Here is a 23,902-nt window from a genome sequence, read left to right as displayed (position 1 = left end):
GAGCTTTTAGCCATGCAGTTTTGACTCTATGGAACTCACTTCCCCGCACAGTTCCAGAGGCCCCCACTCTAGAATACTTCAAAAACTGACTCAAGCATTTCCTTAATTGTCCCTTTATAATATGCATGCTGTCTATATTTTATGAAAAGCTTTTATGTACTTAATTGTTTACAGTATGTACTTTATTATGTTCAATCTATCTGATAAGTGCCTTGAGTCCTATTGGAGAACAAGCGCTATATCATACCTCCCAACTGTCCCGATTTTCGCGGGACTGTCCCGCTGTCCCACCCGCGGGCCGCAGTGTCCCGCGGTGGGGGAGGCAGTTGGGAGTCTCTGTGTCTCGCTGCCCTGCTTAGCTCACTGGATTCAGAGGGAAAGGGGCCATGCCAGCGGCTCACAGAGCGCTGGGCATGCCCCCTCAGTGACGAAAACGGGGGCGTGGCTCGCGAGCGCGGGTCCTCCGTGAAGCCACGCCCCTTCCCTTAGGCCACACCTCCTTTTCGGGAGCACGCGCGTCCCTCTTTAGGGAACTGTAAAGTTGGGAGGTATGCTATATAAATAATAATATTATTACTATTATCATTGTTAGTATTATTATTTTTATTATTGTAACTGAAAGCTACTAGAATAGAAATTGCATTGAATAGAGAACAGTAGTAAGTTTGCAAACGCTGCAAGGTGCAGCCTCTTCTTCCCCAAAATCTACAGCTCAGAAAGAATGTAAGGTTGGAGGCACGCCCTACCCAGACTGGAGCGATCCATTCTCTTACGGGGGAGGACAATACCATAAATGCATCTTCTTTGCCTCATGCGGCATAGAGACACCTTTTACATATTCAGCTTTTGCATAGGGAACGTATCTCAACACAAGTTTATGAAAGCAGGTTGTGCCCGGAAACTATGAGGTAATAGCTTTAGTGTCAGGACCGTCCCACAAACTGTCCTGGACCTTGAGTCTCTGTGCAGACTGATAAACAAGCTCAGTATAAATAGGGAAGGGACAGAATTCTGCGTAGAGCCAGCGCAGTCTGCAGAGGACAAAGGACAGTGTAAGAATCTGCATGTTAATACTGTTTGTATTCCCATAATCTGTGTATAAGGCTGCTACTGCTATATATGATTCTAGTATAAATACTTGATTTACACTTTGATCATTTAAACAACTACAAGCGTTATCCTGAGGCTTTATAGCGACTCTCGGGATCTGCAAGAATTAGTAAAGTTCTGAGGAAGGTCCGCAGGTTCCCTTTTACACTTGCAGCTGGAAATACACTGTATTGTACATAATGAACGGTTTCAGATCCTAGATGGCAGGAGCTGGTTACTTAAAAATGCCTATTACTGGAGGCTGTACAGGTTTCTGCATCCTGACTTCAAGTAATAACAACATCTACTGCATGCAAACCTCTTATCTTGGTCCCCCAGCTGCAGAACAGGGGTAGTATCATTGCACAGACTTGTATTAACAGAAAATATATCCGAGTTTCTTTTCCCAGATAAGCCTTAAAAAGTTTTTATTTCTTGGTAGAACTTTGCTGATAACATTTCCATTGCTCTATTTTTTGCATAAAAGTATTGCTGTACATTATACAGTTCTGGTAATATGTACAGTATTAATACTGGAGTGTAGTGCTTCTTTTGCAAATAATGATATACAGTAAATGAGACCAATAGAATCTGATGATATGGAGCCATAATTACCAGAAAAGCACATTAAAACTCAGGTTTTAAAAATAACATATATTTTTTTTAAATTGCAATTGTGAACAGTCAGCGGTGGGGAACCTTTTTTTCTACCAAGGGCCACTTGGATATTTATAAAATCCTTCCGGGCCATACAAAAATAATCAATTTAAAAATTAGCCTGCCTACAGTAGATATGCCCCCAGTCAGTAGTTATGCCCCCCGTATATATACCCACAGTCAGTTGTTATGCCCCATTAGATATGCCCCAGTCAGTAGTTATGTCCCCCGTATATATACCCACAGTCAGTTGTTATGCCCCATTAGATATGCCCCAGTCAGTTGTTATGCCCCATTAGATATGCCCCCAGTCAGTTGTTATGCCCCTTTAGATATGCCCCCAGTCAGTTGTATTGCCCCTTTAGATATGCCCCCAGTCAGTTGTTATACCCCATTAGATATGCCCCCAGTCAGTTGTTATGCCCCATTAGATATGCCCCCAGTCAGTTGTTATGCCCCATTAGATATGCCCCCAGCCAGTTGTTATGCCCCTTTAGATAAGCCCCCAGTCAGTTGTTATGCCCCATTAGATATGCCCCCAGTCACTTGTTATGCCCCATTAGATATGTCCCCAGTCAGTTGTTATGCCCCTTTAGATATGTCCCCAGTCAGTTGTTATGCCCCTTTAGATATGCCCCCAGTCAGTTGTTATGCCCCATTAGATATGCCCCCAGCCAGTTGTTATGCCCCTTTAGATAAGCCCCCAGTCAGTTGTTATGCCCCATTAGATATGCCCCCAGCCAGTTGTTATGCCCCTTTAGATATGCCCCGTCACTTGATATTCCCCATTAGATATGCCCCCAGTCAGCTGTTATGCCCCATTAGATATGCCCCCAGTCAGTTGTTATGCCCCATTAGATATGCCCCCAGTCAGTTGTTATGCCCTATTAGATATGCCCCCAGTCAGTTGGTATGCCCCATTAGATATGCCCCCAGCCAGTTGTTATGCCCCTTTAGATATGCCCCCAGTCAGTTGTTATGCCCCTTTAGATATGCCCCCAGTCACTTGATATTCCCCATTAGATATGCCCCCAGCCAGCTGTTATGCCCCATTAGATATGCCCCCAGCCAGCTGTTATGCCCCATTAGATATGCCCCCAGCCAGCTGTTATGCACCATTAGATATGCCCCCAGCCAGCTGTTATGCACCATTAGATATGCCCCCAGCCAGTTGTTATGCCCCATTAGATATGCCCCCAGCCAGTTGTTATGCCCCATTAGATATGCCCCCAGCCAGTTGTTATGCCCCATTAGATATGTCCCCAGTCAGTTGTTATGCCCCATTAGATATGCCCCCAGCCAGTTGTTATGCCCCATTAGATATGCCCCAAGCCAGTTGTTATGCCCCATTAGATATGTCCCCAGTCAGTTGTTATGCCCCTTTAGATATGCCCCCAGTCAGTTGGTATGCCCCATTAGATATGCTCCCTAGTAGTAGCGCTTACACACACACATTAAAGGGGGGGGGGGAGGAATACCAGCCCCGCTCCTGCTTCCAGACCGCTGCCCTCCTCCTGGCCGCCCGCTCCTCAGAACTATGGGAGAGGTGTCATGACATCTCTCCCACGCTGCACAGCCGCACATGTACACTGCCTGAACCAGAGCTCAGGAGTGAGCTCCTGCCTCAGGCTGCTGCTGAGGGGAAGGAGCCGGGAGCCTGCTGGTAACAAAATCTCAGCAGACGCCCGGCATCTCCCTCGGTTAGGTGAGCCTGGCCGAGCCGGATCACGTGGCTTTGCGGACCTTATATGGGCCACGGGCCTGAGGTTCCCCATCCCTGCCCTAAGTAATGGAAGATATTACAATGTCCGGTACAGTAGTTACACAGAATAAAAGCTGCTCAATCAAGTACAGTACAGTATGTACTATATTGGCAGTGTGATTATCGCCAGTTATCATTGTGTTACTACACGGTCCTGTGGTACTGTACTAATGTTTTATATGGGAATACACGGTCAAGTCACATTATTATGACCACCTGGTAATAGCCAGAGTAACCACCGTGTGCAGCACGGACAGCAGCTAGCCGGGCTGGGAGTGACTCAATAAGGTGCTGGTAGGTTGGCACAGGTTCATTTTGACAGTGAGCTGCTCCAATGTAGCGTGTCGGCCCTCACGCACCCTTGTAGCCGACATTCACCTCTCACATCAATGGCACGCGGTGCTCCGCAGTTTCCACGTCAGTTATTCGCAATGGTGCCATTTGTCCAGTCACGATACACCGTCACCGCAGCAGCACGCGCACAGTTCACAAACTGCGCTGTGTCAGAAATACTGCCGCCCGTGGCCCAAAAGCCGATAATCATTCCTTTTTCAACTCTAATTGTCCCCTTTTACCCATGACAGCAACGAGTGATATATGTGCAGACGGCCTATCACACACCTTATCTACCCACCAAGCCAGCGCACGACACGTGACGTACTTCTTGGGCTACACGCTGCCGACATCACATGTAGGGAGTGGTCATAATAGTGTGACTCACCCGTGTATATTATAATTAATTTTTCTTTTACTGTATGTTTTGTTGTTCCAGAATGCAAGCTGTAGCACATTTTCTCATTAGTGAATATTTGTTACACGTTGCAAGCTTCATTCGTACTATGGGGCTAATCTAGATCTGATCACTGGGCAGCGATTTTTGCACTGCTGCGATCAGATAATCACCACCTACATGGGGATGGTATTTTAGCTGTGCAAGTGTGCGAACGCATGTGTAGCAGAGCTGCACAAACAGATTTTGTGCAGTCTCTGCGCAGCCCAGGACTTACTCAGCCACTGCGATCACTTCAGCCGGTCCGGGACCGAAACTGATGTCAGGAACCCTCCCTGCTAACGCATGGACACGCCTGCGTTTTTCCAGACACTCCCTGAAAATGGTCAGTTGCCACCCTTCCTGTCAATCTCCTTGCGATCGCCCGTTCGAACGGATCCGTCGCACAAACCCATCGCTGAGAGGCAATCCGCTTTGTACCCGTGCAACGCGCCTGCGCATTGCGGTGCATATGCACGCGCAGTATGTGCCTGATCGCCCGCTGTGCGAAAATGCACAGCATCGATCAGGTCTGAATCGGCCCCTATGTCGCTACGTACTGTCTTACTTGCAACACATTATTCTTCTTGCCAGAGAAGGGACAAATAAAGGCATTGATAAAAAGACAAAGACTGCTATTGAGAATATACAGTATTTGCAGGGAAAGGGCTCTGCCAGTGAAGCTATTGGTAAACATGATTCTCCCTGTAAGTTGGACAGGGGCCAATATCACTTGGGTCAGGTTCTTGCAGGAAGGAACAGGCTGTGCTCTATAATGTGTTGACATTATGCCTGCGATATCATTTCTACCAAAGAGAGGATATAACCAAAGCAGGTGTAGAGGGAACAGATTAATATGTTACCTGAGTAGAGGCTGTGCTGAATAACAATAATAATCCCCAGTCTTACCTGTGAACCATGATGCCAGTGGGTTTGTATTTCTCTCACTTACTGTAGAATTCCCCTTGTCTTTATTTCCAGCAGTGGGAGCAATGCCAAGGGGGAGATTCAAATGTTTGAAAAGTCAGTTGGGAGTCTGTTTTTTCCTATCTAATAGACAGGAAAAAACAGACACCCAACCGACTTTTCAAACATTTGAATCTCCCCCCAAGAGTGAAAGCGCAGGGCGTGTTGCTGTCATTGAGTTCCACGGTTTCTATGCTGTTATTATAACAATGTGTTTGTTTCTTTGCAGGTGAAGCCCAACCATGTGGAAGGGCTTTGCACTTGCCCTGGCTCTCTGTCTTCTCCCTTGGGGAGGGGCAGAGGGCCAGGGTCACCGCACGCTTTGCACAAAGCCGCCACCATGGAAGATAGGAGCGCTGGATCCCATGCTGGATTCAGTCGGATCTGTTACGGTTGTGGCTCTTCTCCAAGCCAGCTGATACCTATGCCTCCTGCAGGCTTCCAGGTGGGTCAGCTTTCCCGCTGTCCATAGCTAATAAATAGTGCATGCGCACCCCCGATTATACACAAGCGAGTGCGTATAGTCGCTGCCACTATGCGTGTGAATGCATCGAGGCAAGGTTGAGGATGGACACAACTGTCTACAAATCCGTCCTTACCCATTCCAGTTGCTGAACTATATCTTCATCTATAAACACAGTGCCCACCTCTTCTTCCCACACCCCCTCTCTCGGTGTCTTGCTCTTTCTGCGCCATCTATCTTCTGTTCAGAGACTGCTTGATACAGTGGCATCACTATGGGGGTCAGAGGATGCCAGGTAACGTGACACCAAAATGCCGGCTCTTCTGCAGTGTCAGTATAACATTCTCCTGCAGCGCTATCATGGAGGAGGGACTGCTAGTGCTGGCACTAGCCTCCGGGGATCGCCCAGGGATGCTCTGCAAGTCCCTGGAGGGATGTCATCAGTTTTCCCCAAAAGACCATGCCCCCTTTGTATTAGATCACACCCCCTTTTTGTAGGTGGGGGGGGGTATATAGAGTACGCACCGGGTGTCACTAGACCCGGTCATGTCTCTGCATCAACCCCAATGTACCTAGGACATATAACAGTCTTCCAGCAGAGAGTGAAAGCTGAGGCCCTGTCCGCCATTTCTTTTCTAATGTGCTGGTTATTGGTTATTTCAGTTTGGATGAGCTGCGGTTGAAGCTGGAAAATGAAAGTTACATCGATGTTTCCTTCATTGTCGTCAATCATCAAGATGAACGTTCACGGGCAAAATACAGTGACCTGCGATCTAGGGTCTCTGAGCACATTCCTGTGTATCAGCAAGAGGAGGGACAGCCGGATGTCTGGAGTCTACTGAAAGGAAGCAAAAATGATTTTCTCATTTACGATAGGTGTGTAATGACACTGAGCTGCAATATTATGTATTACACTTGATATGAGTCCTGTAACTGTCCTGTAGCCTTGCACTTGGCCTGAGTAGGAAGTAGTGAGGTCATCGAGATGCAGTCAATTTGCCGGCGGTCGGGATCCCGGCGTTCAGGATACTGGCTTCGTAATCCCACCAGCTGACAATGCCGCCAGCCGGAATCCTAGCGCAGGGCTATTCCCACTCTTGGGTGTCCGCATCACCCATAGAGTGGAAATAGATCCTGTAGCGAGCCACCAAGCCCGCAGCGTGGTGAGTGCAGCAAGCCCGCAAGGGGACTCTTAGCGGTCGCCCCGCTGACGGCATTCTAGCGACCGGTGATGCCGCTGTCGGGAAATGGACAGCCGGCATCCTGTCCGCCGGTAATACATACCGAACCCAGTTGCAGAGTGTTGGAGTCACCCCTGTAATATACAACCTTATATTCAGCGAGTTGTAATGTTATTTGTGGCAAATGACCCAGTGTGAGAAGGTTCCACTAGGATTGTCATTTTATATGGTCCCAGAACCACTCAGGGGCCTCTAATATACTGTAGTTCTATTTTACAGCAGGGTTACTATATCTCTATTATATGTTATAGATAAGGTCAGCATTAGCATGATTCATATACAGTAAAATACATTTCGTTTGATTAGTATTTCCTGACCAGTAGGTGGGCTAAGCGGGACCCCATTGTACATGTTCATATCTCATATGGGCTGGTAAAATGATTGTCCAACAGGAATTTCCATCCTGTTTGTTTTGTTCCAATCTACTGGGATTTTGATGCAAGTGACCATTCTCCATAGGCTTCCCATACTATCCCTTTAAACTGGGACACTCATGGATTACACAGGTTCTGAGGTTGATTAAAACTAAGTGAAATGCAGGCTTGACGTCAGCCAGCCACAGAACCTGCGTAATTCATGAGTGGCCCAGTTTAAAGGGATAGTATGGTAAACCTAATTACTAAATATATGACTTGCATCATATAATGAAAACCTATGTATTTGCAATTACTAATAGAATAGCATAAACACATTTTTAATATCTTTGTCATTCATGCATCATATATCTTGTTACAGTAAGGTAGAATCTCTGAGAGCCTCTACCTGGCCTAGAAGCCCATCATAAACTTGGCATCCTAGAGACTTACTGTACTAGGCCATCACTCAGTGATGCTGGGTTACATTTTTTTTCCATGCTTGCTGAAAATGTAAATGAGAATACATTACATGCAAATACAGCGTATAAGTTCAACATGTAGCGTTTGGTGCTAAGTATGTGTTAATGTATTTGTTCTTGCGGTTTTGAGTCTGTTTATTGATAAATACTCTTGAATCAGAACATATTGTGTACAACCGCCTTACTGCCTTTCTTTCCTCCTACTCACTGCTTGACCCATTACAGTCTGGTTTCCATCCACTCCACTGAAACTGCCCTGACGAAAGTCTGCAATGACCTCCTTGCTCCTAAATCCAAGGGCCACTACTTTCTGCTTATTCTTGACATCCCTGCTGCATTTGACACTGTGGACCACCCTCTCCTCTTGCAAATCCTTCACTCCCTTGATCTGCGTGATACTGCCCTCTCCAGGCCATCCTCCTACCTTTCTGACCGTTCCTTCTCTGTCTCCTCTCATGACTCCACCTCCACCCCACTTCCTCTACCAATAGGTGCCCCCCAAGGTTCTATTCTTAGGCCTCTCCTTTTCTCTCTCTACACATCCTCATTAGGTGAGGTCATTAGCTTTTTTGACTTTCAGTATCATCTCTATGCTAATGATACTCAAATCTACCTTTCCTCCCCTGACCTCTCCCCTGCTCTCGTATCTCCAACTGTCTCTCTGCTATATCTTCCTGGATGTCACAGTACTTTCTTAAACTTAACATGTCTAAGACTGAGCTGATCATCTTCCCTCCTGCATAACCTCACCTCCTACAATCTCATTATCTATTGATGGCACTACTATGGCCTCTAGCCCCCGTTTGCTGTCTTGGAGTAATCCTTGACTTCTCCCTCTCCTTCAAACCACGCATTCAGCACCTCTCACAAACCTGCCATTTCCATCTCAAAACCATCTCCACGATCAGACCCTTTCTCACCCAGGATGTTACTAAGACACTCATCCACTCACTAGTCTTCTCCAGATTGGATTTCTGTAATCTCCTCCTATCTGGCCTACCTGTCAAATGCTTCTCTCTACTCCAATGCTGCTGCCCATCTCATCTCCCTCACCAAATGTACTACTTCCACCTCCCTTCTCTTACAGGACCTTCACTGGCTACCCTTCCCATTCAGAATCCAATTCAAGCTTCTCACACTCACAAAGCCCTAACACACTAATCTTACACTCCCATCCCGTCCTCTTCACTCTGCTAATGCATGTCGCATCTCTTTCCAACTGAATACCTCCTCCCAATCCTACCTACAGTCAGGGCCGGTTCCGGGGCTTCTTGCACCCCGGGCGGCATTGGGGGGCGTGGCTTCATGCAGGGGGCGTGGTCAGTTAACCCCCTGTACTGTAGTAGGATGTGCGGTGCGCGATGACGTCATCGCGCACCGCACAGCAAAGGTCCTCTCCACGAAGGAAAACTAGACGCTAAGCGTCTAGTTCCCTTCGTGGAGAGGACCTTTGCTGTGCGGTGCGCGATGACGTCAACGCGCACTGCACATCAATACAGTTAAGGTCCACTCCAGGAAGGGAAACTAGACGCGTAGCGTCTAGTTTCCCTTCACAGCGGGCAGCCCACGAAGGGAAACTAGACGCATAGCGTCTAGTTTCCCTTCACAGGGCAGCGGCAGCGGGGGCACCACAGCAGCAGCGGATCTTGCCATGGTGCGGCGCCCTCCGGATGGCGCCGGCGCCCTCTGGAAGGAGGCGCCCCGGGCAAAAGTCCTGCTTGCACGTGGCAAGATCCGCTACTGCCTACAGTATTTTGCATGTGCTGCTCCCTATCTCTGGAATTCTCTACCTCTCCCCATCCGATTGTCCACCTCTCTACAAAACTTCAAATGGGCTCACAAGACCCCCTTCTTCACCAAACCCAGCCAACTCTCCTCCTAACCCTCTTGTCTACGCTCACTTTCTGCCGGGTTTAGTACGGGTGACCGGCGGTCTCCTGACCGCCGGTCACCTTACCGACGCCGGGATCCCGGCAGCATACCGACGCCGGGATCCCGGCGGGGAGGGGCGAGTGCAGCAAGCCCCTTGCGGGCTCGGTGGCGACCTGCGGTCGCCACGGGTTCTATTCCCACTCTATGGGTGTCGTGGACACCCACGAGTGGAAATAGTACCTGTTGGTCGGCATGCCGACCATCGGGATAGTGAGCCGTCGGGCTCACGGAGGAGGTCATGTGACTGTCGGTCAGCCGACCGGCGGTCACATGACTACCACCCCTTTCTGCCCCTTCTGTGTCACCTCGGTCTGTCAGCCCTTCACCTTTTAGATTGTAAGCTCGCAAGAGCAGGTCCGTCTCCCCTCATGTGCCTTTCCTTCTCTTACTTACATTCTGTGTTAAATAAAGAATAATAACTATTGTGAACTTGTAATTATTTTGTTGTACAATAGTTCATAAATTCTGAATAATTCACAGTGGGCGATGGAGTTTCTACCTAAATATTTTTCCCCCAGCTCTGTTGTATTCACATGCTGTGTGCCTTCTCTTCTATAAATAATATCTGTCAGAACTGTAATTTTACTGTTTTCTTTATTTTTTTTAGATGTGGGCGACTGGTTAAACACATCGTACTCCCTTTTGCATTCTTGCAATTCAATTATGTTGAGGATGCAATAAAGTCAGTGTACTGTGACAGTCCGTGTGCCGAGTGCAAACACCAGGTAATGAAACGGCTCCTCTGTAGATGAGATCTCATGTCTGTATTATGAGGTTATGTTGAAGGAAATTATTTCTAGAGAAGTTAAGGTTAAGAAAAATGTTATGGATTTTTTTTTTTACTATATTAAATAAGGTAACCCAGTTTCTGGGAGTTATTTTATGCAAACATTAAATACTGCAATATAGTGTTGGATTCCAATCACATAGAGAAGCCTTTATTATTATTTTGCATGTATGCTCCTCTGAGGATCCAGACTATTGGTCGACATACATCAGGTCAACAGTCATTAGGTCAGCCCCATATGGTCAACATACAAAAAGTCGACATGGACAAAAGGATGACATGTGAAAGGTTGACACTGGTCAACAGCTTCACATGGTCGACAAATGTTTTTGTGGATTTTTTTTTTACTTTTATCTTCCTTGACTATCCATGTCACAAATCTTAACCTTTAGCGACCTTCTTGCGAGCGAAGCGAAAAACCATGCCCAAAATGTGGCGAGTGAAGCAAGCCCGTGAAGGGACGTATTTCACCAATTGGTGGTCCCAGATGCCAAAACTATCCACACTAACCCCAAAAATGAAAAAAAGAAGTTGTGTCGACCTTTTGTACCTGTTGACCTTTTCCAGTGTCGACCTTTCATATGTTGACATTTGTCCATGTCAACCTTGTGTCTGTTGCCCTTATGGGATGGACCTAATGACTGTAGATCTTCTATGCCACACCCGCCCCTCTGTTGTATGCTGACATATACTGTACTTTGAATTGACTGCCCTAGACAGTAAGGCTTGGATTACTGCACATTTAGGATTCAGTATAGAGTTCCACTTAAGAAACTGATATAATTTTACATTTGTTCTTTTGAACCTTTTTAAAAAGCAAAAAAAGTATTTTTCCATAACTGTGAAGCCTCTGACTGACACTTGCTCTGCATGTGGCCTGTAATGTTACTCTGCCTGTTTACAGAAGAGTGGGAGTAGTACTGCAGATATAGGGCCACCATGAGTAATGTCATGCCCCGGTACAAAAATGATGAGGCCACAATGTCAATTTAAGCTCCCATATATGCATTTCACAGTGGTGTGTCGCCAGGGCCGGTTCTGGCGCTCTGAGCGCCCCGGGCGGCAATAGGGGCGTGGCTTCGTACAGGGGGCGTGGTCATTTACGCCCCCTGTACAGACTGAAATGATGTGCAGTGCACGATGACGTCATCGCGCACCGCACAGCAAAGGACCTCTCCACGAAGGGAAACTAGACACGTACGCGTCTAGTTTCCCTTCACAGCGGCAGCAGGCGGGCAGCGGGGGGCACACAGCAGCAGCGGATCTTGCCCTGGTGCAGCGCCCTCCGGATGGCGCCCTGCGCCCTCCGGAAGGCGGTGCCCCGGGCAAAAGTCCTGCTTGCCCGTGGCAAGATCCACTACTGTGTGTCGCTGTTGGACACCATTTTGGACATGCTGCACTTGCTTGGCAGGCCCAGGACCATGGTACTTTGGACTGAGATAAAGTACCAGCCAATCAGCTCCTAACTGCCATGTTACAGGCTGTGTTTTAAAAATTACAGTTAGGAGCTGGTTGGAAGATACTTTATCTTCATCCACTTTTCTCTCCAAGGGCGGGATGTAAGGAAGTCCAAGTTCAGCAGCCGTGCAGGATGCCGGCCGAACTTGGACTTTTTTAAAAGGGGCAGTTATTTACAGGCCTAAACCATGCCTTGTACAGTAAATGATTGTCACTTTAAAAAAAAAAAAAAAATCTGAGTTCACTCGGCATCCCACACAGCCGCCGAACTTGGACTTCAATAAATCCTACCCCAAGGCTTAGTACATATGGGGTCATTCAGACCTGTTCGCACGCTAGCTTTTTTCACTGGTCAGGTCAGAACTGCGTGTGCATATGCACCGCAATGCGCAGTCTTGTCGCATGGATACAAAGCGGATCGTTGCTGTGCGATGGGTTTAATGAAGAATCCTTTCGCACAGCCGATCACAAGGATATTGACAGGAAGAAGGCATTTGTGGGTGTCAACTGACCATTTTCAGGGAGTGTTTGGAAAAACGCAGACGTGTCCAAGCGCTTGCAGGGCGGGTGTCTGACGTCAGTTCCGGTCCCGGACAGGCTGAAGTGATCGCAGCGGCTGAGTAAGTCCTGGGCAACTCAGAAACTGCACAAATATTTTTTGTACCGCCCGGCTGCACATGCGATTGCACACTTGCAAAGCAAAAATACACTCCCCAGTGCGCGGCTACTATCTGCTCGCAGCAGTGCAAAAAAACTCTAGGGAGCGATCAGGTCTGAATAGACCCTTAAGGGGGGTACTCACGGAGCAATAATCTAAGCAATCTGACTAGATTGCTTAGATTTTAAGCATGATCGCTCCGTGTGTACCCCCTACAGCGATAGCGATGCGCAGCCCCGCGCAGCGCTATCGCTGGTGCTAGATTGGCCTGCATGTAGGCTCAATCTAGCAGGTCGCTCATTTCACCAACTGGGTGATATGAGTGCCCCCTCCCTCCCCCGCACGCTCAGCACATATCGCGCTGTGCTGAGTGGGGGGTGAGATGTGTGCTGAGCGGTTTTCGCTCCGCACACATCTCTCCCTAGATCTGCCCGTGAATACAGGCCTTTAGACTCCATAAAAACAAGGCAACCTGACACCTTTCATCAACATTCTATTGTTCCGCTAACCATATAAACACAGATAACCTCTTTACACCTACTCTTCTTAAGACTCGTGACAGTGATCTAATTAAGGGGCATTCAGCTTTCAGATGACCGGTTTATTGGCTAATACTTGTTCTCCCTAAACCAGAACTAATTGCTTTGTTTTTCTGGATCTATTAATGATTTACAGCCAAATCTTTATATAATCATAGTTTCTCTGACGTCCTAGTGGATGCTGGGAACTCCGTAAGGACCATGGGGAATAGCGGCTCCGCAGGAGACTGGGCACAAAAAGTAAAAGCTTTAGACTAGCTGGTGTGCACTGGCTCCTCCCCCTATGACCCTCCTCCAAGCCTCAGTTAGATTTTTGTGCCCGAACGAGAAGGGTGCATGCTAGGTGGCTCTCCTGAGCTGCTTAGAAGTAAAAGTTTAAATAGGTTTTTTATTTTCAGTGAGTCCTGCTGGCAACAGGCTCACTGCATCGAGGGACTAAGGGGAGAAGAAGCGAACTCACCTGACTGCAGAGTGGATTGGGCTTCTTGGCTACTGGACATTAGCTCCAGAGGGACGATCACAGGTTCAGCCTGGATGGGTCCCGGAGCCGCGCCGCCGGCCCCCTTACAGAGCCAGAAGAGCGAAGAGGTCCGGAGAAAGCGGCGGCAGAAGACGTTCCTGTCTTCAAATAAGGTAGCGCACAGCACTGCAGCTGTGCGCCATTGCTCTCAGCACACTTCACACTCCGGTCACTGAGGGTGCAGGGCGCTGGGGGGGAGCGCCCTGAGACGCAATAAAAACGATATAAAAACCTTATATGGCTAAAAAAAATGCATCACATATAGCTCCTGGGCTATATGGATGCATTTATCCCCTGCCAGTTTCCTGAAAAAAGCGTGAGAAAAGGCCGCCATGAAGGGGGCGGAGCCTTTCTCCTCAGCACACAAGCGCCATTTTCTTTCACAGCTCCGCTGGAAGGACGGCTCCCTGACTCTCCCCTGCAGTCCTGCACTACAGAAACAGGGTAAAACAGAGAGGGGGGCACTATTGGCAGCTAATATACAAATACAGCAGCTATAACAGGGAGTAACACTTATATAAGGTTATCCCTGTATATATATAGCGCTCTGGTGTGTGCTGGCAAACTCTCCCTCTGTCTCCCCAAAGGGCTAGTGGGGTCCTGTCCTCTATCAGAGCATTCCCTGTGTGTGTGCTGGGTGTCGGTACGATTGTGTCGACATGTATGAGGAGGAAAATGATGTGGAAGCAGAGCAATTGCCTGTGTTAGTGATGTCACCCCCTAGGGAGTCGACACCTGACTGGATGGTAGTAATTAAAGAATTACGTGACAATGTCAGCACTTTGCAAAAAACTGTTGATGACATGAGACAGCCGACAAATCAATTAGTGCCTGTTCAGGCGTCTCAGACACCGTCAGGGGCGCTAAAACGCCCGTTACCTCAGATGGTCGACACAGACCCTGACACGGATACTGAATCCAGTGTCGACGGTGACGAGACAAACGTAATGTCCAGTAGGGCCACACGTTACATGATCACGGCAATGACGGAGGCATTGAACATTTCTGACACTACAAGTACCACAAAAAAGGGTATTATGTGGGGTGTGAAAAAACTACCAGTGGTTTTTCCTGAGTCAGATGAATTAAATGAGGTGTGTGATAAAGCGTGGGTTTCCCCCGATAAAAAACTGCTGATTTCTAATAAATTATTGGCATTATACCCTTTCCCGCCAGAGGTTAGGGCACGTTGGGAAACACCCCCTAGGGTAGATAAGGCGCTCACACGCTTATCAAAACAAGTGGCGTTACCGTCTCCTGATACGGCCGCTCTCAAGGAACCAGCTGATAGAAGGCTGGAAAATATCTTAAAAGGTATATACACACATACCGGTGTTATACTGCGACCAGCGATTGCCTCAGTCTGGATGTGCAGCGCTGGAGTGGCTTGGTCGGATTCCCTGACTGAAAATATTGATACCCTGGATAGGGACAGTATATTATTAACTATAGAGCATTTAAAGGATGCATTACTATATATGCGAGATGCACAGAGGGATATTTGCACCCTGGCATCTAGAGTAAGTGCGATGTCCATTTCTGCCAGAAGAACGTTATGGACGCGACAGTGGTCAGGTGATGCGGATTCCAAACGACATATGGAAGTATTGCCGTATAAAGGGGAGGAGTTATTTGGGGTCGGTCTATCGGACCTGGTGGCCACAGCAACGGCTGGAAAATCCACCTTTTTACCCCAGGTCACCTTTCAGCAGAAAAAGACACCGTCTTTTCAAACCCAGTCCTTTCGTCCCTATAAGGGCAAGAGGGAAAAAGGCAGCTCGTTCCTGCCCCGGGGCAGAGGAAGGGGAAAAAGACTGCACCATGCAGCCTCTTCCCAGGAGCAGAAGCCCTCCCCCGCTTCTGCCAAGTCCTCAGCATGACGCTGGGGCTCTGCAAGCAGACTCGGGCACGGTGGGGGGCCGTCTCAAGAATTTCAGCGCGCAGTGGGCTCACTCGCAAGTGGACCCCTGGATCCTGCAGGTAGTATCACAGGGGTACAAATTGGAATTCGAGACGTCTCCCCCTCGCCGGTTCCTGAAGTCTGCTCTACCAACGTCTCCCTCCGACAGGGAGGCAGTATTGGAAGCTATTCACAAGCTGTATTCCCAGCAGGTGATAATCAAGGTACCCCTCCTACAACAGGGAAAGGGGTATTATTCCACGCTGTTTGTGGTACCGAAGCCGGACGGCTCGGTGAGACCAATTTTAAATCTAAAATCTTTGAACACTTACATAAAAAGGTTCAAATTCAAGATGGAGTCACTCAGAGCAGTGATAGCGAACCTGGAAGAAGGGGACTATATGGTATCTCTAGACATCAAGGATGCTTATCTCCATGTCCCAATCTACCCTTCTCACCAAGGGTACCTCAGGTTTGTGATACAAAACTGTCATTATCAGTTTCAGACGCTGCCGTTTGGATTGTCCACGGCACCACGGGTCTTTACCAAGGTAATGGCCGAAATGATGATTCTTCTTCGAAGAAAAGGCGTATTAATTATCCCTTACTTGGACGATCTCCTGATAAGGGCAAGGTCCAGGGAACAGTTAGAGGTCGGAGTAGCACTATCTCAGGTAGTGCTACGTCAGCACGGGTGGATTCTAAATATCCCAAAATCACAGCTGATTCCAACAACACGTCTACTGTTCCTAGGGATGATTCTGGACACAGTCCAGAAAAAGGTGTTTCTCCCGGAGGAGAAGGCCAGGGAGTTATCCGAGCTAGTCAGGAACCTCCTAAAACCAGGACAAGTGTCAGTGCATCAGTGCACGAGAGTCCTGGGAAAAATGGTGGCTTCTTACGAAGCGATTCCATTCGGAAGATTCCATGCAAGAACTTTTCAGTGGGATCTGCTGGACAAATGGTTCGGATCGCATCTTCAGATGCATCAGCGGATAACCCTATCTCCAAGGACAAGGGTATCTCTCCTGTGGTGGTTACAGAAGGCTCATCTTCTAGAGGGCCGCAGATTCGGCATTCAGGATTGGATGCTGGTAACCACGGATGCCAGCCTGAGAGGCTGGGGAGCAGTCACACAGGGAAGAAATTTCCAGGGCTTGTGGTCAAGCATGGAAACGTCTCTTCACATAAATATCCTAGAGCTAAGGGCCATTTACAATGCACTAAGTCAAGCAAGGCCTCTGCTTCAGGGTCAACCGGTATTGATCCAGTCGGACAACATCACGGCTGTCGCCCACGTAAACAGACAGGGCGGCACAAGAAGCAGGAGGGCAATGGCAGAAGCTGCAAGGATTCTCCGCTGGGCGGAAAATCATGTGATAGCACTGTCAGCAGTGTTCATTCCGGGAGTGGACAACTGGGAAGCAGACTTCCTCAGCAGACACGACCTCCACCCGGGGGAGTGGGGACTTCATCCAGAAGTCTTCCAAGTGATTGTAAACCGTTGGGAAAAACCAAAGGTGGACATGATGGCGTCCCGTCTCAACAAGAAACTGGACAGATATTGCGCCAGGTCAAGGGACCCTCAGGCAATAGCGGTGGACGCTCTGGTAACTCCGTGGGTGTTCCAGTCGGTATATGTGTTCCCTCCTCTTCCTCTCATACCAAAAGTACTGAGAATCATAAGAAGGAGAGGAGTAAGAACGATACTCGTGGCTCCGGATTGGCCAAGAAGAACTTGGTACCCGGAGCTGCAAGAGATGCTCACGGAGGACCCGTGGCCTCTACCTCTAAGGAAGGACCTGCTCCAGCAGGGACCTTGTCTGTTCCAAGACTTACCGCGGCTGCGTTTGACGGCATGGCGGTTGAACGCCGGATCCTGAAGGAAAAAGGCATTCCAGATGAAGTCATCCCTACCCTGATCAAGGCCAGGAAGGATGTAACTGCAAAACATTATCATCGCATTTGGCGAAAATATGTTGCGTGGTGTGAGGCCAAGAAGGCCCCTACGGAGGAATTTCAACTGGGTCGTTTCCTACATTTCCTGCAAGCAGGATTGTCTATGGGCCTAAAATTAGGATCCATTAAGGTTCAAATTTCGGCCCTGTCGATCTTCTTCCAGAAAGAACTGGCTTCAGTGCCTGAAGTTCAGACGTTTGTCAAAGGGGTACTGCATATACAGCCTCCTTTTGTGCCTCCAGTGGCACCTTGGGATCTCAATGTAGTTTTAGGGTTCCTAAAATCACATTGGTTTGAACCACTTGCCACAGTGGAATTGAAATATCTCACATGGAAAGTGGTAATGCTGTTGGCCCTGGCTTCAGCCAGGCGCGTATCAGAATTGGCGGCTTTATCCTATAAAAGCCCTTACCTGATATTTCATTCGGATAGGGCGGAATTGAGGACTCGTCCTCAATTTCTCCCTAAGGTGGTTTCAGCGTTTCACATGAATCAACCTATTGTGGTACCTGTGGCTACTAGGGACTTGGAGGACTCCAAGTTGCTGGACGTAGTCAGGGCCCTGAAAATATATGTTTCCAGGACGGCTGGAGTCAGAAAATCTGACTCGCTGTTTATACTGTATGCACCCAACAAGCTGGGTGCTCCTGCTTCTAAGCAGACGATTGCTCGTTGGATTTGTAGTACAATTCAACTTGCACATTCTGTGGCAGGCCTGCCACAGCCAAAATCTGTAAAAGCCCATTCCACAAGGAAGGTGGGCTCATCTTGGGCGGCTGCCCGAGGGGTCTCGGCTTTACAACTTTGCCGAGCAGCTACTTGGTCAGGGGCAAACACGTTTGCTAAATTCTACAAATTTGATACCCTGGCTGAGGAGGACCTGGAGTTCTCTCATTCGGTGCTGCAGAGTCATCCGCACTCTCCCGCCCGTTTGGGAGCTTTGGTATAATCCCCATGGTCCTTACGGAGTTCCCAGCATCCACTAGGACGTCAGAGAAAATAAGAATTTACTTACCGATAATTCTATTTCTCATAGTCCGTAGTGGATGCTGGGCGCCCATCCCAAGTGCGGATTGTCTGCAATACTTGTATATAGTTATTGTTACAAACAAATCGGGTTGTTTATTGTTGGAAGCCATCTTTTCAGAGGCTCCTACGGTTATCATACTGTTAACTGGGTTCAGATCACGAGTTGTACGGTGTGATTGGTGTGGCTGGTATGAGTCTTACCCGGGATTCAAGATCCTTCCTTATTATGTACGCTCGTCCGGGCACAGTATCTTAACTGAGGCTTGGAGGAGGGTCATAGGGGGAGGAGCCAGTGCACACCAGCTAGTCTAAAGCTTTTACTTTTTGTGCCCAGTCTCCTGCGGAGCCGCTATTCCCCATGGTCCTTACGGAGTTCCCAGCATCCACTACGGACTATGAGAAATAGAATTATCGGTAAGTAAATTCTTATTTTTTTTGTTTATGCTGCCCTTGGACACAACAGAAAACTACTCTATGGGCTTAGTTGCATCCACTGCACAGCACACCTCAGATCTGTGTCATCTCCATGGGCAACAAAATAAATGAGCAATTATACATGAAAACAGCAAAAGATAAAGTAGTATATTTAGTAAAAGTTGCTGGATGACATGTACAAACCATCTGAAGGCTAATAACACCCATAATAATTGTGTTTACTGCCCTTCTAATAATTAACATTTTTCTAGATTACTGATGACATATGCAAGATCTCAAAGGAGTTGCCAACGCAGGACAATCCCGGTGAAGAGCTGGCAGAGACAAAGAAACATCCCCGTCACCATCATAAGCACCATCACCATAAGCACAAGAGTCATGGACGCAGTGAGCAGAAAGAGGAGGCCGCCATGGAGGAACCTAACAGACCACATGGCCACAGAAAGCATCACCACCGCGGGGAAGATTGCCATAGTCAGCGCAGTGGGCTAGCTGAGCGTACTGAGTTGGGCGAAAGGGTGGGAGGTATACCTCAGGGAGAAGTTGTCTTTGTTCCACCTAGAGAGGGTGACACCCCAGCTCTAGACAGCAAACTCTGACAAAAGGCCAAGGCCTGAAAGAAGCACTTCCTCTGAGATTGGGAAGAGGAGTCGGGCAAGGCTTCAAACAGCTGATGCTGACATTGCAGACAGCTGTCCTTTGAGACGGCACGGAACGGCATCACCTGACAGTGTACCCGGGGTCTCCCAGCTTCCTGCACGTGACAGGAACTGCTGTCGGACACCCTCAAGGAAACCTGACAGTGACGTCTGTCCCAGGCTGCATGACACACAGCAAGTGCGGGCCAGCCTGATGACAAGCTCCCCTCAGAAACAGAGCACCGTGTTGCTTGAGAATGATCAAAGGAGAAGAGTAACTGACAGTGACAGGAACTGTGAAAGCTTCATCAGTAAGCTGCTAAAATATTACATGTCAGTGCTCCTGATATGCATCCCCGGCAGTAAAGCCACCAGTGCTGTGACAAACCTGATTTACTGTCTATAAATAAGACAGCGTAACATTAATACCATCCACCAGAACATCCCAGTAACATCTGCCAGAACATTAATATAAAAATCAGTGATCTAGAACAGACTCGTCAGCCTGTGGCTCTCCAGCTGCTGTGGAACCACAAGTCTGGCAAGACATGCTGGGACTTGTAGTTCCACACCAGCTGAAGAGTCACAAGCTGCCCTTGCCTGATTTAGAGGGATGCATATTCTGAACACTGTGCGGTATTTCTGTCTCCTGAGATCAGCGGGTTACGCTGTTTGGTGCCACGGAGGAGAGCAGTGACCTGCAGTGCAGCTAGCTGCCTGACTCCGAGGCATCAACCTGATTAACCCCACGGGCCTGACATCTAAGCCCCTTACCATCCTACAACACGTGAATGCAGCTCAAGTATTTTGCCTCTCTCGTTCACCTCTTTGAATTGTGGTTGCATTAATGAAGGCCGGAGCAAAAACTACAAAATAGGGGCTTCTGTTTGATACTCGCAGTCATAACAGGATAGGGAACTAGAGAAGAGATCCAGCTTTTTACCCGTACTTCATCTCGTTATTTTTTTTTTTAGAAACCTTTATTTTCGTAGTCAACGTTAGTTTCAGCACTCCAGGGAACACTGCTTCTTTGCTCTAACTTTGTAACTAACCAAAAATCTATTGACAACAACGGGGTATATTAACAATGCTGTAGATTTTTGCAAGACGCCTCTTCTCGCCAGGTTTGAGCTCAAAATTTAAAGCAGCACTAGGTGCAATTCCTGCCGTGTTTTGTATTTAACATTATTGCCGTTTTAAATTTTGAGCTCAAACCTGACGAGAAGTTGCTTCTTTAATATAACCCCAACATGTTTTTAATTCTTAGTGTAACTACTGTTCTTGTGCAGAAGTTGAATATTAACATTACTTTTTTGTTAGTTTGTTACTGTACCTATTTCACATTCTAAATACTATATGTTTTGAGATATTAGCAGGTTTGTTCAGTCTCTTGTTGTAACAGCAGACGTTGTGAATCAATGAAGGTTTATAGGGAAATCAACTCCTAGTCAACCTGAACTAACTTTTATAGCACTGCTGTGAAGCAGGAATGTTGCAAGTGTCAGTGGACGGATGGAAATGTTTAGCATCTCAAAATAAGCACAATAAAAGTTTCAATATACTTTGGTGTCCTTGTCCTGTGTTTATACAGTAAGTACTCGTAAAGGGGGAAGAGAAATAATGCTAACTTCAATGCAAGACGCCTGAATTCTGCACTTATTTCTTTCCTGAATGATGAGCTTAGAACCATTACCTCTGCGCCATGCCAAACCCAGGACTACGGCAGTTCTAGATATTCTATCCTTGTTTTCACAGCTGGGGTACCCATGGCAGCCATAGACAGGGCTTAGGAGACTTTGGCCTAGGAGCAGCTACGGCAGGCGTTGCCCTGACCCTACCCCAGGGGTATGGGTCATTAGGTCGACCACTGTTAGTCAACATGCATTAGGCCGACTTGGTCACTAGCTCGACGTGGTCATTAGGTCGACATGAGTTTTTTTAACTTTTTTTGGTGTAGTTTTCTTCGTAAAGTGACGAGGAACCCCTATTAGTGCACCGTGTCCCCCGCTGCACTCGGCACAGGTTACTATTCCCAATAGTAGTCCACGTGGATCGTACAGTATGAAAAAGTTAAAGAAAAACACTGAAAACGGCATGTCGACCTAATGACTGTCGACCTAAGTGTGGTCGACCTAATGACCGTATCCCCTTCCCCAGTGCATACACCAGGGGGCATTGTTATGCTTCCCGTACATTCACAGTCCCCTACAGAGCACCAGGTTATCTATAACCCACTCCCCTTCCTCTTGCCATTCCTGGCCTTTGAATCAGATCCACTGTCAACGCTATAAAGGATTCTGTGTATTTCTCATACTATGGAAGTCACAGGTATGGTGCTAAGCAACTGTACAGGTTGTCATTATAAAATGATAAATATAGGCGTTCTACTTGTAAATGCATTCTAAGGGTCTTCCATGGGGCAAACCTTTCAGATATACATATGCAGTGGCATCACTAGGGGGGTGCGGCCCACATTGGATGACACCATCTGAGGGGGTGACACCAAAACAGAGCTGCTCTGCTATTTTGGTGTCACGCCCTTGGATGGCGTCACCAAGCAGCAAGGAGAAGTGGGTAGTTGCCCAACAGCTGATTAAGCCCACAGTATGACAAAAATGAGGGCGTGACACGCCAGAATGTCATACACAAGGAGATTGGCTTCGCAGACACGAAGTCACATCCGCAGATGCACACAACTTCGGCGTGCACAAGAAGTCCAGGACTGGGGGTGACACCCACACTAGCGATGCCACTTTACATACTGTATGTGTGCTGGTCAGTATTGTTTATCTGCACGACAGTCCTTAGAAACGCCTCCTCTTCAGACGGGAATCTAAACCACCGCCGAGCCGTCTCTCTAAATCCTTAATTGTGTTGCGGAGAATTTCAATCTCCTTGTTCTTTTCTTCCTGCAAATGTTGAAGTTTCTGTGGGAAGACAACCAGATGCAATGTTCCTGATAAAAAACAGTGAACAAGCAGTATTTGCACATTCCATAACACTAACAATGATTAACCTGGCCAATGTTACAGCAGAACAACATGCTGACTAGCTAAATAACCATAGGAGGACAACGTGACAGATGGCACATTTCCAGTAGCACCTGTGCCAAATGTTCCTCACAGGTAATAAAATATATAGGCTTTCATTTGACTTTTACAGCTTACAAATCTCTTAAAATGACCAAAGTTCCCCCGTAATGTCTATACAATCCGTCTAAGGGGGGTCATTCCGAGCTGATCGCTCGCTGCCCATTTTCGCAGCGTAGCGATCAGGTAAAAAAAAGGCAAAACTGCGCATGCTCCGCAATGCGCACGTGCTTCATACAGGCACAAAGAGCATCTGGATCTAGCGTAGATTCCATTCGCACAGCCGATCGCAAGGAGATTGACAGAAAGAGGGCGTTTATGGGTGTCAACTGACCGTTTTCTGGGAGTGTTTGGAAAAACGCAGGCGTGGCCGGGCGTTTGCTGGGCGGCTATCTGACGTCATTACCGTGTCATTCGTCGCAGGAATCATCGCACAGAATAAGTAACTACAGGGCTGGTCTTGTTTTGCACAAAATGTGTTTGCTGCCACTTGGCTGCACAGGTGTTCGCACTCTTGCTATGCTAAAATACACTCCCCAGTGGGCGGCGACTATGCGTTTGCACGGCTGCTAAAAGTAGCTACCGAGCGATCAACTCGGAATGAGGGCCAAGGTTATAGTAAATCTGTGTAACAAACTTAAAGGACGCAACATTACTCTATTCTTACCTTTATCTTTCTGCAAATAGCATTAGAGGCCTATTTATTAACATTATTTTTACTAAACAAAATGTGAAAAAGGGTGTTTTCACACCCTTTGCACATTATTTTAGTATCACTGAATGTATTAAAGGGCATTTGGAGTAGTTTTCTTGAAAAACTGCTCCAATCCCTTTAATTTTCATTTTTTCAGTAATACACATCGCATTCCCCATACTTATAATGGGAAATGTGATGTGGCCCAAATTTACTAAAAAAAATGTCAAAAAATACCGCAGTGTGCCCTGTGATAATTACGCCAGCTCGGGCTGGTGAAATCACAGGGCAGCACTGCGATCAGGAGCCATTTCCCCAGCTTTCTCTGCCCCGGCAGAGAAAGCTGTGCAGGGACCGGGCTCCGGTGATCAGCTATGTGTGATCAGCTATCAGCGGCAGCTCACTTTACAGCACGGGGGGTCACAGCACAGAAGAAGGTCCCGGCGCACGGCAGCTTCCTGGAAGCAGCGGACTTCGGATCC

At 47.7% G+C, this 23,902-nt stretch overlaps 2 protein-coding genes across 6 annotated transcripts in view; one reads left to right on the top strand and one right to left on the bottom strand.

Annotated features, from left to right (window-relative positions):
* The first annotated feature begins 947 nt into the window (after positions 1-947).
* Positions 948-21,198, top strand: SELENOP (selenoprotein P). Its single transcript, XM_063961582.1, has 5 exons — positions 948-1,052; positions 5,473-5,688; positions 6,370-6,582; positions 10,322-10,439; positions 19,251-21,198. Exons 2-5 carry the CDS (start codon positions 5,486-5,488, stop codon positions 19,596-19,598), a joined length of 882 nt encoding a protein of 293 aa, XP_063817652.1. The 5' UTR covers positions 948-1,052; positions 5,473-5,485; the 3' UTR covers positions 19,599-21,198.
* CCDC152 (coiled-coil domain containing 152) overlaps positions 20,403-23,902 on the bottom strand; it is a 273,215-nt gene continuing 269,715 nt past the window's right edge. For all 5 annotated transcript variants that reach the window (XM_063961607.1, XM_063961616.1, XM_063961637.1 and 2 more), the window contains one exon: positions 20,403-22,564. In XM_063961607.1, the coding sequence (XP_063817677.1) occupies positions 22,442-22,564 (123 nt within the window). In that variant the 3' untranslated portion in view covers positions 20,403-22,441. The remainder of the gene's footprint in view (positions 22,565-23,902) is intronic.

This window comes from Pseudophryne corroboree, chromosome 1, assembly GCF_028390025.1.
Source record: "Pseudophryne corroboree isolate aPseCor3 chromosome 1, aPseCor3.hap2, whole genome shotgun sequence".
NCBI classification, from domain to species: domain Eukaryota; kingdom Metazoa; phylum Chordata; class Amphibia; order Anura; family Myobatrachidae; genus Pseudophryne; species Pseudophryne corroboree.
Note: the sequence above shows the minus strand (reverse complement) of the source record. Positions and strands in the feature narration are given on the sequence as shown.